The sequence below is a fragment of the Oncorhynchus mykiss genome, chromosome 12 (genome assembly GCF_057628025.1).
Source record: "Oncorhynchus mykiss isolate SJ-2025 chromosome 12, ASM5762802v1, whole genome shotgun sequence".
Taxonomy (NCBI): Eukaryota; Metazoa; Chordata; class Actinopteri; order Salmoniformes; family Salmonidae; genus Oncorhynchus; species Oncorhynchus mykiss.
Window position 1 is genome coordinate 15,328,693 of NC_143033.1, and position 16,728 is coordinate 15,345,420.

Sequence of the window (16,728 nt, forward strand, 5' to 3'; positions counted from 1 at the left end):
AGGTTAGGTTTTCCCTCTAGGGCCTAGATTCTAGGCACTACCATTTCTGTCTACCTTAGAGCCATGCCACATGCATGGCTCTAGCTAGACCTCTCCAATACACTGAATTTCCTCAACAGCAGCTCCAGTTTTCCCTGCAATAGCTGTTCTCTTCTACACAATGTGATTGAATGACGCTGATAGTCAACTAGCCGACAGTAAACCATCGTTAATGCTGTCATTTTTAAAGGAAAGCTCAGAGGGAGAAAATGAAAACCATCCGTTGTTATGATGGACGAGAGATTATGTCATTCTGTTTATCTTGATATGGACTGGCGCTGACAAAATAACTGTGGCTCTGCCTCAATCAAAGCGTTTGTCGGGACGCTCTCCCTCTCTCCGTATTTTACATCACCCTTTCTCTCCTTCGCTATGCCTCTTTATTTCTCTTTCAAATCAAAATCAAATGTTGTTGGTCACATGCGCCGAATACAACAGGTGTAGACTTTACTGTGAAATGCTAACTTACAAGCCCATTCCTAACAATGCAGAGTTAAATAGTAAGAAAAATATTTGACAAATAAAAAATAAAATACTAACACAATAAAAACAATAATGAGGCTATGTTCAAGGAGTACCAGTACAGAGTCAATGTGCAGGGGTACCAGGTAGTTGAGGTCATTGAGGTAATAAAGTATGTACATGTAGGTACTGTAGTGGTAAAAGTAACTAGGCAATCAGGATAATTAATTAACAAAGTAGCATCAGCGTGTGTGAAGAGTGTGAGTGTGTGGCGTCAATATGCATGTGTTGTGTGAGTGATCATATTTAATATATGTGTGTTGGAGTGTCAGAATAGTATGTGTGAGTGTGTGGGTGAAGTCTAGTGAGTGTACATACTGCATGAAAAATGTAATAAGAAAGGGCGTCAATGTAAATAGTCTGGGTAACCTTTTGATGAACTGTTCAGCAGTCTTATGGCACTCTGGTACCACTTGCCCTGCGGTAGCAGAAAGGACAGTCTATTACTTGGGTGGCTGGAGTCTTTGACAATTTTTAACCCCTTCCTCTGACAACGCCTGGTATAGAGGTCCTGGAAGGCAGGGAGTTTGGCCCCAGTGAGGTACTGCCCTCTGTAGCACCTTCTGGTTGGATGCCGAGCAGTTGCTATACCAAGTGGTGATGCAGCCAGTCAAGATGCTCTCAATGGTGCAGCTGTAGAACATTTTTAGGATCTTTGGGCCCAACCAAAATCTTTTCATTCTCCTGAGGGGGAAGATGCGTACCTCTTCACGACTGTGTTGGTATGACTGGACCATGATAGGACCTTAGTGATGTGGACACCGAGGAATTTGAAACTCTCGACCCACTCCACTACAGCCCTGTCGATGTGAATAGGGGCGTGTTCGCTCTCCATTTCCTGTAGTCCAGATCAGCTCCTTTGTCTGGCCAATATTGAGGGAGAGGATGTTGTACCGGCACTACACTGCCAGATCTTTGACCTCTTCCTTATAGGCTGTCTCATCGTCATTGGAGATTAGGCCTACCACCGTCGTGTCATCTGCAAACTTAATGATGGTGTTGGATTTGTGCGTGGCCAAACAGTCGTGGGTGAACAGGGAGTACAGGAGGGGACAGAGCACACACCCCTGAGGTGCTCCCATGTTGTGGGTCAGCATGGTGGATGTGTTGTTGCATAACCTCAACACCTGGGGGCAGCCCGTCAAGAAGTCCAGGATCCAGTTGCAGAGCGAATTGTTCCAGGGTCCTTAGCTTAATGATGAGCATGGAGAGTACTATGGTTTTGAACGCTGAGCTGTATTCTCACCTAGGTGTTCCTTTTGTCCAGGTGGGAAAGGGCAGTGTGGAGTGCGATTGCGTTTGCTTCATATGTGGACCTGTGGGTGCAGTATGCGAATTGGAGTGGGTGCAGGGTTTCTGGGATCATGGTGTTGATCTCAGATATGACTAGCTGTTGGAAGCATTTCATGGCTACAGATGTGAGTGCTATGGGGCAGTAGTCATTTAGACAGGTTACCTTGGTTATCTTGGGCATAGGGACTATGGTGGTTTGCTTGAAACTTGTAGGTATTACAGACTGGGTCAGGGAAAGATTGAAAATGTCATTGAAGACACTTGCCAGCTGGTTAACGCATGTTTTCAGTACGCGTCCTGGTAACCTGTCTGGCTCTGCGGCCTTATGAATGTTAAGCTGTTTAAAGGTTTTACTCACATCTGCAATGGAGAGCTTGATCATACTGTTGTCCGGAACAGCTGGTGCTGTCACGCATGGTTCAGTGTTGCTTGTCTCGAAGCGAGCGTAGAAGGTATTTAAGTTGTCTGGTAGGCTTTAAGTTGTCTGGTAGGCTTTCAGCTGGGTTTCCCTTTGTAATAGATAGTTTGCAAGCCCATGATAGTTTGCAAACCCTGCCACATCCGGCAAGCATCAGAGCCGGTGTAGTAGGATTCGATTTTAGTCCTGTATTGATGCTTTTCATGTTTGATGGTTTGTTGGAGGGCATAGCGGGATTTCTTATAAATGTCCGGATTGGTGTCCCGCTCCTTGAAAGCAGCAGCTCTAGCTTTTAACTCAGTGCAGATGTTGCCTGTAATCCATGGATTCTGGTTGGATATGTACAGTGCCTTGCGAAAGTGTTCGGCCCCCTTGAACTTTGCGACCTTTTGCCACATTTCAGGCTTCAAACATAAAGATATAAAACAGTTTTTTTTTTTGTGAAGAATCAACAACAAGTGGGACACAATCATGAAGTGGATCGACATTTATTGGATATTTCAAACTTTTTTAACAAATCAAAAACAGAAAAATTGGGCGTGCAAAATTATTCAGCCCCCTTAAGTTAATACTTTGTAGCGCCACCTTTTGCTGCGATTACAGCTGTAAGTCGCTTGGGTATGTCTCTATCAGTTTTGCACATCGAGAGACTGACATTTTTTCCCATTCCTCCTTGCAAAACAGCTCGAGCTCAGTGAGGTTGGATGGAGAGCATTTGTGAACAGCAGTTTTCAGTTCTTTCCACAGATTCTCGATTGGATTCAGGTCTGGACTTTGACTTGGCCATTCTAACACTTGGATATGTTTATTTTTGAACCATTCCATTGTAGATTTTGCTTTATGTTTTGGATCATTGTCTTGTTGGAAGACAAATCTCCGTCCCAGTCTCAGGTCTTTTGCAGACTCCATCAGGTTTTCTTCCAGAATAGTCCTGTATTTGGCTCCATCCATCTTCCCATCAATTTTAACCATCTTCCCTGTCCCTGCTGAAGAAAAGCAGGCCCAAACCATGATGCTGCCACCACCATGTTTGGTGGGGATGGTGTGTTCAGCTGTGTTGCTTTTACGCCAAACATAACGTTTTGCATTGTTGCCAAAAAGTTCCATTTTGGTTTCATCTGACCAGAGCACCTTCTTCCACATGTTTGGTGTGTCTCCCAGGTGGCTTGTGGCAAACTTTAAACGACACTTTTTATGGATATCTTTAAGAAATGGCTTTCTTCTTGCCACTCTTCCATAAAGGCCAGATTTGTGCAATATATGGACAGAGTCTCCCACCTCAGCTGTAGATCTCTGCAGTTCATCCAGAGTGATCATGGGCCTCTTGGCTGCATCTCTGATCAGTCTTCTCCTTGTATGAGCTGAAAGTTTAGAGGGACGGCCAGGTCTTGGTAGATTTGCAGTGGTCTGATACTCCTTCCATTTCAATATTATCGCTTGCACAGTGCTCCTTGGGATGTTTGAAGCTTGGGAAATATTTTTGTATCCAAATCCGGCTTTAAACTTCTTCACAACAGTATCTCGGACCTGCCTGGTGTGTTCCTTGTTCTTCATGATGCTCTCTGCACTTTTAACGGACCTCTGAGACTATCACAGTGCAGGTGCATTTATACGGAGACTTGATTACACACAGGTGGATTGTATTTATCATCATTAGTCATTTAGGTCAACATTGGATCATTCAGAGATCCTCACTGAACTTCTGGAGAGAGTTTGCTGCACTGAAAGTAAAGGGGCTGAATAATTTTGCATGCCCAATTTTTCAGTTTTTGATTTGTTAAAAAAGTTTGAAATATCCAATAAATGTCGTTCCACTTCATGATTGTGTCCCACTTGTTGTTGATTCTTCATGTTTGAAGCCTGAAATGTGGCAAAAGGTCGCAAAGTTCAAGGGGGCCGAATACTTTCGCAAGGCACTGTATCAGTTTTTTTCTTATTTTTACATCTATCCTCTCTCTCCTCTCTCCTTCCCCCTCTTCCCCCCTCTCTCCTTCCCCCTCTCTCCTCTCTCTCCTTCCCCCTCTCCTTCCCCCTCTCTCCCTCCCCCTCTCTTTCCAATTTGTTTCATGCTGTAATTTACCAATGTAAGCTCTCTGTCTCTTTCACTCAGTCTTTCTCTTCTCTCTAACATGAATGTAATGTTGTGTCTATTGAATTAGTGTGACTCTTCCTCGGTTTTAATGCAAGGTTGAATTATCTGCATAATTTAGGTCAGTACCTCTCTGACTGTGTATTAGACCTGAAGCTATAATTAAGCAGCCATTTACTCAAGAATCAAGTCAAATCCTGATAAGAAACAGTCCCAATACAGGACAGCATTGACATTGAGTCCTCTATACAGGATAGTAAAAGTGCCTGGAAAGCAACAGTAACCAGCATACTGTACCTCTCGTACCTTCAACGTTGATGGATGTCACAATATGACCATAACAATGTAGAGTAGACAGAGATGGTTATCTGGGGGGATTGACCTCTCTGCAGTTTACTATTGCCTTGTAACTCTTGTCATTCCCCTGTCAAGAAGCTTTCTCTGCGCTGTTTGTGTTACTGTGATGGCTAGCCTTAAATTAAACGCTATTCTCCTTGGTGTGTCTTAGATGCCACCCTATTCCCTTATGTAGTGCACTTATTTAGACCAAGTAATACACTATAGTATATAGAGAATAGGGTGCTATTTGGGACGCAGTCCTGGTCTTCCTCTTTGAGGTAATCAGTGAGTTCCATTTGTAAGAGGGCCTTATCACGGCTGTGTGAGGGAGAGTGAGGGAGGGTGGCAGGGTCTTGTAATAGCTGTGTGAGGGAGGGAGGGGTGGCAGGCCATTCTTCCTCTGCTTCTCTGAGGATTGGGGAAAGGACAGATTTACATTGCTATAGGGGCACCCTGTACTTTAAAGCTGTGACTATACAGGCTCTGGCAGGAACCCTCTATAGAGAACATGGAGAACTGCTATAGCACTATGCAAATGCCACCCCCTGTATCTGCTCTGTCAGTTACATTCAAACATGTATGCATGTGCATGTGCATGCTCACAAACTCACACGCATACGTAAACAACAAGTACGCACACAAACAAATACATATGGCTTTGTTGTGAAAATGGATAAATATTGAATTCTCTACACAACCTATACACCTATTGTTGAGGAAAACCACAATACCATTCTTCCACATACACCATTATTGCCCATACATCTATCCAAACACGCAAATACAGTATGTGTACATGCACAGCCATACTGTATGTACACACAGTCGCAACAAAGCTTTGGTCCAAGGCTTTTCATGAGGCAAGCCTGTGCAATCAATATAGCTGCAGTGCTCACATTGAAAAACAGGCTGTTCACCCTCCAAGGAGCAGACAGACAGACACAAGCTGTTTGCAGCAACTTTGCTGCCTGTATGTGGAAATTAATGAAATAAATGGATTGCCAAGATTTATTTCCGGTATCCAAAACCATTCCATTCCCTCTGTAGTTTACATTAATCAAAATGCCTGTTTAAATTGTGAACCATTGGCTCATATTTCACTCCAATTCTTAACTGTCAACTGTAATATTTATTGGATGCAAATACATGAGGGTCAATGTGACCTGCTCCAGTGCATTCTGGAAGTGGGTTGATAACTGTATCCAACTGAGTTGAGATTATGTCAGCCACACAAGAGTTTGGTGGCACCTTAATTGGGGAGAACGGGCTTGTGGTAATTACAAAAAATAAATAAAAATAAAGTAACAAATAATTAAAGAGCAGTAGTAAAATAACAATACCGAGGCTATATACAGGGGGTACCGGTACAGAGTCAATGTGTGGGGGCACAGGTTAGTCAAGGTAATTGAGGAAATATATACATGTGGGTGGAGTTATTAAAGTGACTTATGTATAGATAATAACAGAGAGTAGCAGCAGCGTAAAGGGGGGGGGGGGGGGGCAATGCAAGTAGACTGGGTAGCCATTTGATTAGATATTCAGTAGTCTTATGGATTGGGGGTAGAAGCTGTTTAGAAGCCTCTAGGACCTAGACTTGGCGCTCTGGTACCACTTGCCATGCGGTAGCAGAGAGAACAGACTAGGGTGGCTAGTTTGACCAGCTGGCGAGTGTCATTTTTAGGGCCTACCTCTGACATGGTAAAGAGTTCCTGGATGGCAGGAAGCTTGGCCCCAGTGATATACTGGGCCGTACGCCTTGCGGTCGGAGGTCGAGCAGTTGCCATACCAGGCAGTGATGCAACCAGTCAGGATTGGAGGTCGACCGATTAATCGGAATGGCAGATTAATTAGGGCTGATTTCAAGTTTTCATAACAATCGGTAATCCGCATTTTTGGACACTGATCATAGCTGATTATATTGCACTCCACTCCATGCCTTAACGGCAGGCTGTTATGCGACTGCAGCAAGGAGCCAAGGTAAGGTGCTAGTTAGCATTAAACGTATCTTATAAAAAACAATCAATCTTAACATAATCACTAGTTAACTACACATGGTTGATGATATTACTAGTTTATCTAGCTTGTCCTACGTTGCATATAATCGATGCCTGTTAATTTATCATTGAATCATAGCCTACTTCGCCAAACGGGTGATTTAACAAGCGCATTAGCGAAAAAAGCACTGTCATTGCACCAATGTGTACCTAACCATAAACATCAACATCTTTCTTAAAATTAATACACAAGCATATATTTTTAAACCTGCATATTTAGTTAATATTGCCTGCTAACATTAATTTCTTTTAACTAGGGAAATTGTTTCACTTCTCTTGTGTTCTGTGCAACAGAGTCAGGGTATATGCAGCAGTTTGGGCCGCCTGGCTCGTTGCGAACTGTGAAGACTATTTCTTCCTTACAAAGACAGCCAACTTCGCCAAAAGGGGGATGATTTAACAAAAGCGCATTTGCGAAAAAAGCACAATCGTTGCACGAATGTACCTAACCATAAACATCAATGCCTTGCCTTTCTTAAAATCAATACACAGAAGTATACATTTTTAAACCTACATATTTAGTTAAAATAAATTCATATTAGCAGGCAATATTAAACTAGGGAAATTGTGTCACTTCTCTTGCGTTCATATCACGCAGAGTCAGGATATATGCAACAGTTTGGGCCACCTGGCTCATTGCGAACTAATTTGCCAGAATTTTACGTAATTATGATATAACATTGAAGGTTGTGCAATGTAACAGGAATATTTAAACTTATGAATGCCACCCGTTAGATAAAATACGGAACGGTTCCGTATTTCACTGAAAGAATAAACGTTTTATTTTCTAAATGATAGTTTCCAGATTTGACCATATTAATGACCCGAGGCTCGTATTTCTGTGTGCTATTATGTTATAATTAAGTCTGATTTGATATTTGATAGAGCAATCTGACTGAGCGGTGGTAGGCAGCAGCAGGCTCATAAGCATTCATTCAAACAGCACTTTCGTGCGTTTGCCAGCAGCTCTTGGCAATGCTTTGAACATTGTGCTGTTTATGACTTCAAGCCGATCAACTCCCGAGATTAGGCTGGTGTAACCGATGTGAAATGGCTAGCTAGTTAGCGGGTTGTGCGCTAATAGCTTTTCAAACGTCACTTGCTCTGAGACTTGGAGTCGTTGCTCTGCAAGGGCTGCGGCTTTTGTGGAGTGATGGGTAACGACGCTTCGAGGGTGGCTGTTGTCAATGTGTTCCTTGTTCGAGCCCAGGTAGGGGCGAGTAGAGGGACGGAAGCTATACGTTACACTGGCAATACTAAAGTGCCTATAAGAACATTCAATAGTCAAAGTTATATGAAATACAAATGGTATAGAGAAAAATAGTCCATCCTAAAACTCATTTTAAAAGGAACCACCAGCTTTCAAATGTTCTCATGTTCTGAGCAAGGAACTTAAACGTTAGCTTTTTTACATGGCACATATTGCACTTTTACTTTCTTCTGCAACACTTGGTTTTTGCATTATTTAAACCAAATTGAACTTGTTTCATTATTTATTTGAGTCTAAATTGATTTGATTGATGTATTATATTAAGTTAAAATAAAATGTTCATTCAGTATTGTTGTAATTGTCATTATTGCAAATAAATAAATAATCAGCTTTTTTAGTCCCCCAATAATCGGTATCGGTATCGGCGTTGAAAAAAATCATAATCGGTCGACCTCTAGTCAGGATACTCTCGATGGTGCAACTGAATAACCTTTTGAGGATCTGAGGACCAATGACAAATCTTTTCAGTCTCCTACGGGGAATAGGTTTTGATGTACCTTCTTCACGGCTGTCTTGGTGTGCTTGGACCATGTGAGTTCATTGGTGATGTGGACACCAAGGAACCACTACAGCTCTACAGCTCCACTACAGCCACTACAGCTCCACTACAGCCACGTCGATGAGAATGGGGGCGTGCTCTGTCCTCCTTTTCCTGTAGTACACAATCGTGTTAAACGTGTTAACCCTCGCAAGGTTGCAGGCCCAGACGGCATCCCCAGCCGCGCCCTCAGAGCATGCGCAGACCAGCTGGCCGGTGTGTTTACGGACATATTCAATCAATCCCTATACCAGTCTGCTGTTCCCACATGCTTCAAGAGGGCCACCATTGTTCCTGTTCCCAAGAAAGCTAAGGTAACTGAGCTAAACGACTACCGCCCCGTAGCACTCACTTCCGTCATCATGAAGTGCTTTGAGAGACTAGTCAAGGACCATATCACCTCCACCCTACCTGACACCCTAGACCCACTCCAATTTGCTTACCGCCCAAATAGGTCCACAGACGATGCAATCTCAACCACACTGCACACTGCCCTAACCCATCTGGACAAGAGGAATACCTATGTGAGAATGCTGTTCATCGACTACAGCTCGGCATTCAACACCATAGTACCCTCCAAGCTCGTCATCAAGCTCGAGACCCTGGGTCTCGACCCCGCCCTGTGCAACTGGGTACTGGACTTCCTGACGGGCCGCCCCCAGGTGGTGAGGGTAGGCAACAACATCTCCTCCCCGCTGATCCTCAACACTGGGGCCCCACAAGGGTGCGTTCTGAGCCCTCTCCTGTACTCCCTGTTCACCCATGACTGCGTGGCCACGCACGCCTCCAACTCAATCATCAAGTTTGCGGACGACACAACAGTGGTAGGCTTGATTACCAACAACGACGAGACGGCCTACAGGGAGGAGGTGAGGGCCCTCGGAGTGTGGTGTCAGGAAAATAACCTCACACTCAACGTCAACAAAACTAAGGAGATGATTGTGGACTTCAGGAAACAGCAGAGGGAACACCCCCCTATCCACATCGATGGAACAGCAGTGGAGAGGGTAGTAAGTTTTAAGTTCCTCGGCGTACACATCACAGACAAACTGAATTGGTCCACCCACACAGACAGCATCGTGAAGAAGGCGCAGCAGCGCCTCTTCAACCTCAGGATGCTGAAGAAATTTGGCTTGTCACCAAAAGCACTCACAAACTTCTACAGATGCACAATCGAGAGCATCCTGTCGGGCTGTATCACCGCCTGGTACGGCAACTGCTCCGCCCACTACCGTAAGGCTCTCCAGAGGGTAGTGAGGTCCGCACAACGCATCACCGGGGGCAATCTACCTGCCCTCCAGGACACCTACACCACCCGATGTCACAGGAAGGCCATAAAGATCATCAAGGACAACAACCACCCGAGCCACTGCCTGTTCAACCCGCTATCATCCAGAAGGCAAGGTCAGTACTTAGAGAATATAGATAATTTTCTAACCTCTGGATTTAACAAAATTATGATAAGTGGATTTGAGGGCCATCAAATATTACATATTGGATCACTAAAAAACATAACTTTTACATTACCGTGTAGTTTACCAATAAAATGGTCTGACGGTGAAGTGGAAATAGTCCATTTCTTTTTTTCGGATATGAATACTATCTCACTGCAATACATTTTAATCGAAAGTTAGCAAAAATAGATAAGATCTTGCTACCATGGAAAGGGAAATATTTGTGGAAAAATCACCCTTATTAAGTCATTAGTCATATCCCAGTTTACCTATTTACTTACGGCCTTGCCTACACCTAGTGAATTGCTTTTTTAAAGATATGAGCAAAACATATTCACTTTTATTTGGGACTGCAATCCAGACAGAATTAAACAGGCCTATTTATTTAATGAATAGCACAGAAATGATTAAATATTAAAGCAATAGACCTCTCGCTAAAGGCATCAGTCATACAAAAGTTACACATAAATCCAAACTGATTCTCTAGCAGATTAGTAAAAATGTCTCACCCCATGTTCAAGAATGGCCTTTTTCCCTTTATTCAGATTACAACCACTCACTTTGGGTTATTTTATTATAATGTATAGAGCAGTAAAGACCAAAATTGGTAAAATAAAAAAAAAATGTGATAATTTTTTTTATACAAGTTTCATTTAAGGACCAAAAAATGGACAGCTGTGCCATATAGATTGCAAAATAGTTGTGAAAAGATTTTTGATGTACCGATTCCATGACACATGGTTTATGAACTGATACACCAAAACACCTTTGAGTTTCTGAATTTAAATTATTATACTATATATGGGGGATACAATCATCCCAGCTCTGCAGATTTTGATGTGAAGAATAATATAACACTCTTAGCAAAAATGTTTAATCTTTAATTTACAATCTGTAGAAACTGAGAATAGAAAGGTTCAGAAATGTTTTCAAACATCACAGTACTGTTGAAAAATATATGGCAAATAGAACAACTGGATGGGACTAAAAACGACAAGATAACTAATGTAAAATATACTGTGTCCGTAAAAAGTATATAGGTTCAGAACTTTTTTGGTACAGCACAGTTAAAAAATATATGGCAAATAGAAATCAAAACTGGATGGTCTTCAGAGATATATGAGAAGGGTTGAGTGTACCTGAAAGATGTGTGGCAGATTGTAAATTATGCAGACAATTACATTGATGGAAGCCACAATCTATTTCTAATACTAAAGCTGATCTACTGCCCCCCTCAAAAAAAAAAAAAAAAAAAACCCTCTGAAAGATTGATCAAACGGAGAGTTCTGAAAGTTTGAAACTAGCACAAATAATGTCTCTCTGAGACTCGAACTCTGCCATGAGACTTCTCCCTCACATCTGCCCATGGGGATTAGGTCTGCTTCTCAAGTGGCACCATATTCCCTAAAGATGTAGGATCTTAATTTGGGCCGGTTTGCTACAGCAGTAAAATAATGCTGCAGCAACGGGAAATGTGAATTATTATGCAGATTATAATTAAAGCTGCAATATGTAATTTTTGGGGGGTGATCTGACCAAATTCACATAGAAATGTGAGTTATAGATCTGTCATGCTCATTGAAAGCAAGTCTAGATATGTTCTATGTGTGCAATTTCTATGCGTCCCGTTTTGTTTTTCAGTCCTTTACTTCCGTGTACACTAGCTTAAACAGCTGAAAAATATATATTTTTAGTATTGAAAAGATATTTAACAGAGGTTTAGATGGTACAATAATTCTCTACACATTGCTTGTTTTGTCACAAACTGAAATTAGGTGAGATCCTACACCTGTATACTGTCCCTAATTGTGACCCTTGACCCTGGGGAATAGGGTGCTATTTGGAACGCATTAGGTACGGGCCAAACTGCCTCTGCCACGAAGAGAGCTCAGTTAATCAATACCAACAGATGGATATTTATTTGTTTGTGAAGCTCGACCTCAAGGCCTCTTAATCGTGTCTCATCCCATCTCTCTTCTCAACTAATCTGACATCATACAAATAACCTCTACATAATTGATGTGTTAAAGTGACACACATTCATCATTTGCAGAAGTCTCTCTCTCTTAATGATGTTGTAGCCTCTAGGTACGTCCCAAATGACTATTCCCTATATAGTTCACTACTTTTGACCAGGGTCCTTTAAAATTCTGATCAAAAGTAGTGCACTATGTAGGGATTAGGGTGCCATTTGGGATGCAGGTCTCTCCGCTATAACCAGCTTCTCCGAAGAATGTCTAATACATATTTAATTACGGAGTGCATTTGCTTCACTCATTCCTTCATCCCTGGCACCACAGTACTGCACTGCTTCTTTTCCAGACCTGGGTTCAAATACTATTTGAAGCTTGATTGAGCTTGCCTGGTACAATGGAACCAATAGTAAAGTCCCAAAACCTCAGAATCCCACCCATCTAGCACTCCAGGCAGGCTAAAGCAAATGCTTAAAGTATTTGAAATATTTAAAATAGTATTTGAACCCAGGTTTGTTATTTACTGCAAGACAAAAAAAATCACCCAACATGTTGTGAGGTTGCGGACTGTAAAGATGGACCTGATAGAGTTCATACTATATCATGAATTATGTCCTGCTATCTTTTACAAGCTGCAGTTTTTTTAAATGATGCATAATTACTTATTGGACTTCTTTCTTTAGCCAGTATGGTTGGTATGGTATACTGTACAAGACAGTCCCCAACAAGAATAAAATGACTGAAGTTCATGGGTTCTCAATGTGGCTGTGTGTCTCCCCAAGTAGCACCCTATTTGCTATATAGTGCTCTACTTCAAAGGTAGTGCACTATGTAGGGAACAGAGTGCCAGATATCCCGAGTCTCATGCCAGAAATACAGTTAAAAAGCTACTGTAGTTTAAAACATTGAAACACTGAGCCTTCAAGACACCTGCCCTGTCCAACCTTATGACTTCTGTCTTCTCAAAGGCAGCACACTCATGTATCTTCATTTTCTCTTTTTGGTATGGGCCATTAAGTCATGGATTCTGATAAAGCTTTTTTCACTAAGTCACTTACATGCCTACCACACCGCACAGTAATGGTTGGAATTCGACAAAATGATTGAATAGCATATACAGTATTTGTACATTTATTTTGCACCGCTTGCACACGTTGCGTGTATTTGTACATTTATTGCGTGTGCAAACGGTGCAAAATAAATGTACAAATACTGTATATGCTATTCAATCATTTTGTCGAAACTTCTGATGCCCATCAATGGGCTTCTGCCTAGCCAGGTGCTAAAATAGAACTTGGTTCTATTTTACATGTTTGGCGTGCTGCAAGTCCCGCCTCTGCCATCTCCTCATTGTTTTTTAGGAGAATATTCCCCATGGGTGATTGAAAGATGAATGAGGGTCACACTCCAGTCCATTTCATTGTGGTAGTGCTCCTTATAGTTGGTTGCCAACTGCCATATAAAATCAGAAGAAGAAGAAGAAGAAGAATGCACTAGGTTTCCCCTTTTTATCTGTGGATCAATTGTCAGAGTGGAGAACACAGGATTTTGTATGACTCAACATGGGTCAAAATTATACAAAGATCCAGCAGCATAAAAAAAGGACCATATGCATTTCAGGTAAAACAACAACACAATGTTTATTTTCCAGGACAAATTTGCTATTAATAGTGAACAAAAATGTAAATGCAACATGTTGTGTTGGTCCCATGTATCATACGCACAAGAAGCTTATTTCTCAAAAATGTTGTACACAAATCTGTTTACATCCCTGTTAGTGAGCATTTCTCCTTTGCCAAAATAATCCATCCACCTGACAGGTGTGGCATATCAAGAAGCAGATTAAACAGCATGATCATTACACAGGTGCACCTTGTGCTGGGGACAATAAAAGGCCACTCTAAAATGTGCAGTTTTGTCACACAAGACAGTGCCGCAGATGTCTAAAGTTTTGAGGGAGGGTGCAATTGAAATCCTGACTGCAAAGTTTGGCAGTACGTCCAACCAGCCTCATAACCGCAGACCACATGTAACCAAAGCAATCCAGGACCTCCACATCCGGCTTCTTCACCTGCAGGATCGTCTGAGACCAGCCATCCAGACAGCTGATGAAACTGAGGAGTATTTCTGTCTGTAATAAGCCCTTTTGTAGGAAAAAACTACTTCTGATTGGCTGGGCCTGGCTCCGCAGTGGGTGGGCCTATGCCCTCCAAGGCCCACCCATGGCTGCACCCCTGCTAAAGTGACTAGTGACTGATTTTCCGATCCACTGCCCTACCTTTTTTTTAAAAAGGTATCTGTGACCAACAGATGCATAGCTGTATACACAGTCATGTGAAGCCCATAGATTAGGGCCTAATGAATTTATTTCAATTGGCTGTTTTCCTTATATGAACTGTAACTCAGTAAAATCATTAACTGTTTCATATTGCATTTATATTTTTGTTCAGTATGTTTGGTTCACAGTTGGTTTTGGTATTTTAACTTACGTGTCACGAACGCGTCTGGTGGGGATAAACAAAATCAACACGCTCATGATTGCAGACGCAGAATCAGGTGGTGAGACGGTTTTGTCAGCATTTTCGGTTGATTGCACAGATGAAGCCATGTGGATTGATATATTGAGTAGTTGACTGGCATCTCTCTTACAGATGTTTGTCTCTTGAATGATTTAGTATGTGGTGACCTAAACACTGGAAACCAGTGGTGGCGGTCTCACAGTAATGGTTGGAATGGAATTAATGGAATGGTATCAAACACATCAAAAAACATGGTTTCCATGTGTAATATACCATTCCATTCCAGTCATAACTACACTATATATGTGTATATGTATATATACGTATATGTATATATACAAATGTATGTGGACACCCCTTCAAATGAGTAGATGCAGATATTTCAGCAACACCCTTTGCTGACAGGTGTATACAATTTAGCACACAGCATGCAATCTCCAAAGACAATTACAGGCAAACAGGCAGACAACAGGCAGACAATTACAAGCAGGAGAATGGCCTTACTGAAGAGCTCAGTTCGTCAAATATCTGCCTTGCTAGAGCTGCCCCGGTCAACTGTAAGTGCTGTTGTTGTGAAGTGGAAACGTCATGGAGCGACAACCGCTCAGCCGTGAAGTGGTAGGCCACACAAGCTCACAGAACGGGACCGCCGAGTGCTGAAGCGTGTGTCGATTACAACACTCACTGCCGAGTTCCAAACTGACTCTGGAAGCAACTTCAGCACAATAACTGTTTGTCGGGAGCTTCATGAAATGGGTTTCCATGGCCGAGCAGCAGCACACAAGCCTAAGATCACCATGCGCAATGCCAAGCATCGGCTGGAGTGGTGTAAAGCTTGCTGCCATTGGACTCTCTGAAGTGATGAATCACGCTTCACCATCTGGGGGACCTGACAGACAAATCTGGGTTTGGCGGATGCCAGATGAAAGCTACCTGCCCGACTGCATAGTGCCATCTGTAAAGTTTGCTGGATGAGGAATAATGGTTTGGGCTGTTTTTCATGGTTCGGGCAAGGCCCCTTAGTTCCAGTGAAGGGAAATCTTAACGCCACAGCATACACTGATATTCTAGACGATTCTGTGCCTCCAACTTTGTGGCAACATTTTGGGGAAGGCCCTTTCCCGTTTCAGCATAGCAATCCCCTGTGCACAAAGCGAGGTCCATACAGAACTGGTTTGTCGATTGTTGTGGAAGAACTTGACTGGCTTGCACAGAGCTCTGACCTCAACCCCATCAAACACCTTTGGGATGAATTGGAACGCCGGCTGCGAGCCAGGCCTAACCGCCCAACATCAGTGCCCAACCTCACTAATGCTCTCATGGCTGAATGGAAGAACTTCCCCGCAGCAATGTTCCAACATCTAGAGGAAAGCCTTCCCAGAAGAGAGGAGGGTGTTATCGCAGCAAACGGGGACCAACTCCATATTAATGCCCATGATTTTGGAATTAGATTTTTTTTAACGTAGTCTATGAGCCATCCTCGCCTCACCAGTCTCCACTGCTTGAAACATACAGCATTTCCTTATTCTAGCATTGCCTGTCCTAGAAAGGAAAACACTTCTATCAGACTATTACCAGAACACGTTTTCCTCTGTGATTAATGTATGGTTTTCTTTCTGTGTCTCTGTTGTATTCCAGATAAAAGTGTCTCTCCTGGTCCTGAAAGCCACATGGTTGTGTCACTGGGTAGTCTTCTAGATGACCAGCACTGGCACCACGTAGCCATCGAGCGCTTTAGTGGCCACCTCAACTTCACTGTGGACAAAAGCTCTCAGCAAATCCAGGTTCCTGCAGAACTCAGTCCTTCCGAGATAAACGAGGTGTGTTGTCTGTGACCTGTGGTGTGTTGCCTGTGACCTGTTTCTCAAATAATTACACACACACACACACACACACACACACACACACACACACACACACACACACACACACACACACACACACACACACACACACACACACACACACACACACACACACACACACACGCACACACACACACACACACACACACAAAACCATTCCTGCATGCTTGTTCTTTCAAATATTACCCTCCATTTGTCTCTAACCGATGCGTTCATAGATACTGTACGAATTAAACACATAGAAGACACACACTCAAAATAAATATAGCTTTGTAGCACGGGTCTTGATTATGCCATTGAATTCTCTCCAAGAGGGATTCATTAAAGGCCGCTAATGAATAAGATTAACCCAACC

General features: G+C 42.6%; 1 protein-coding gene across 2 annotated transcripts in view; it reads left to right on the forward strand.

Annotated features, from left to right (window-relative positions):
- Window positions 1-16,728, forward strand: part of LOC110537019 (contactin-associated protein-like 4) — a 215,625-nt gene that overhangs the window by 78,459 nt on the left and 120,438 nt on the right. For both annotated transcript variants that reach the window (XM_021622727.3, XM_021622728.3), the window contains exon 6: window positions 16,147-16,328. In XM_021622727.3, coding sequence (XP_021478402.2) covers window positions 16,147-16,328 — 182 coding nt within the window. The remainder of the gene's footprint in view (window positions 1-16,146; window positions 16,329-16,728) is intronic.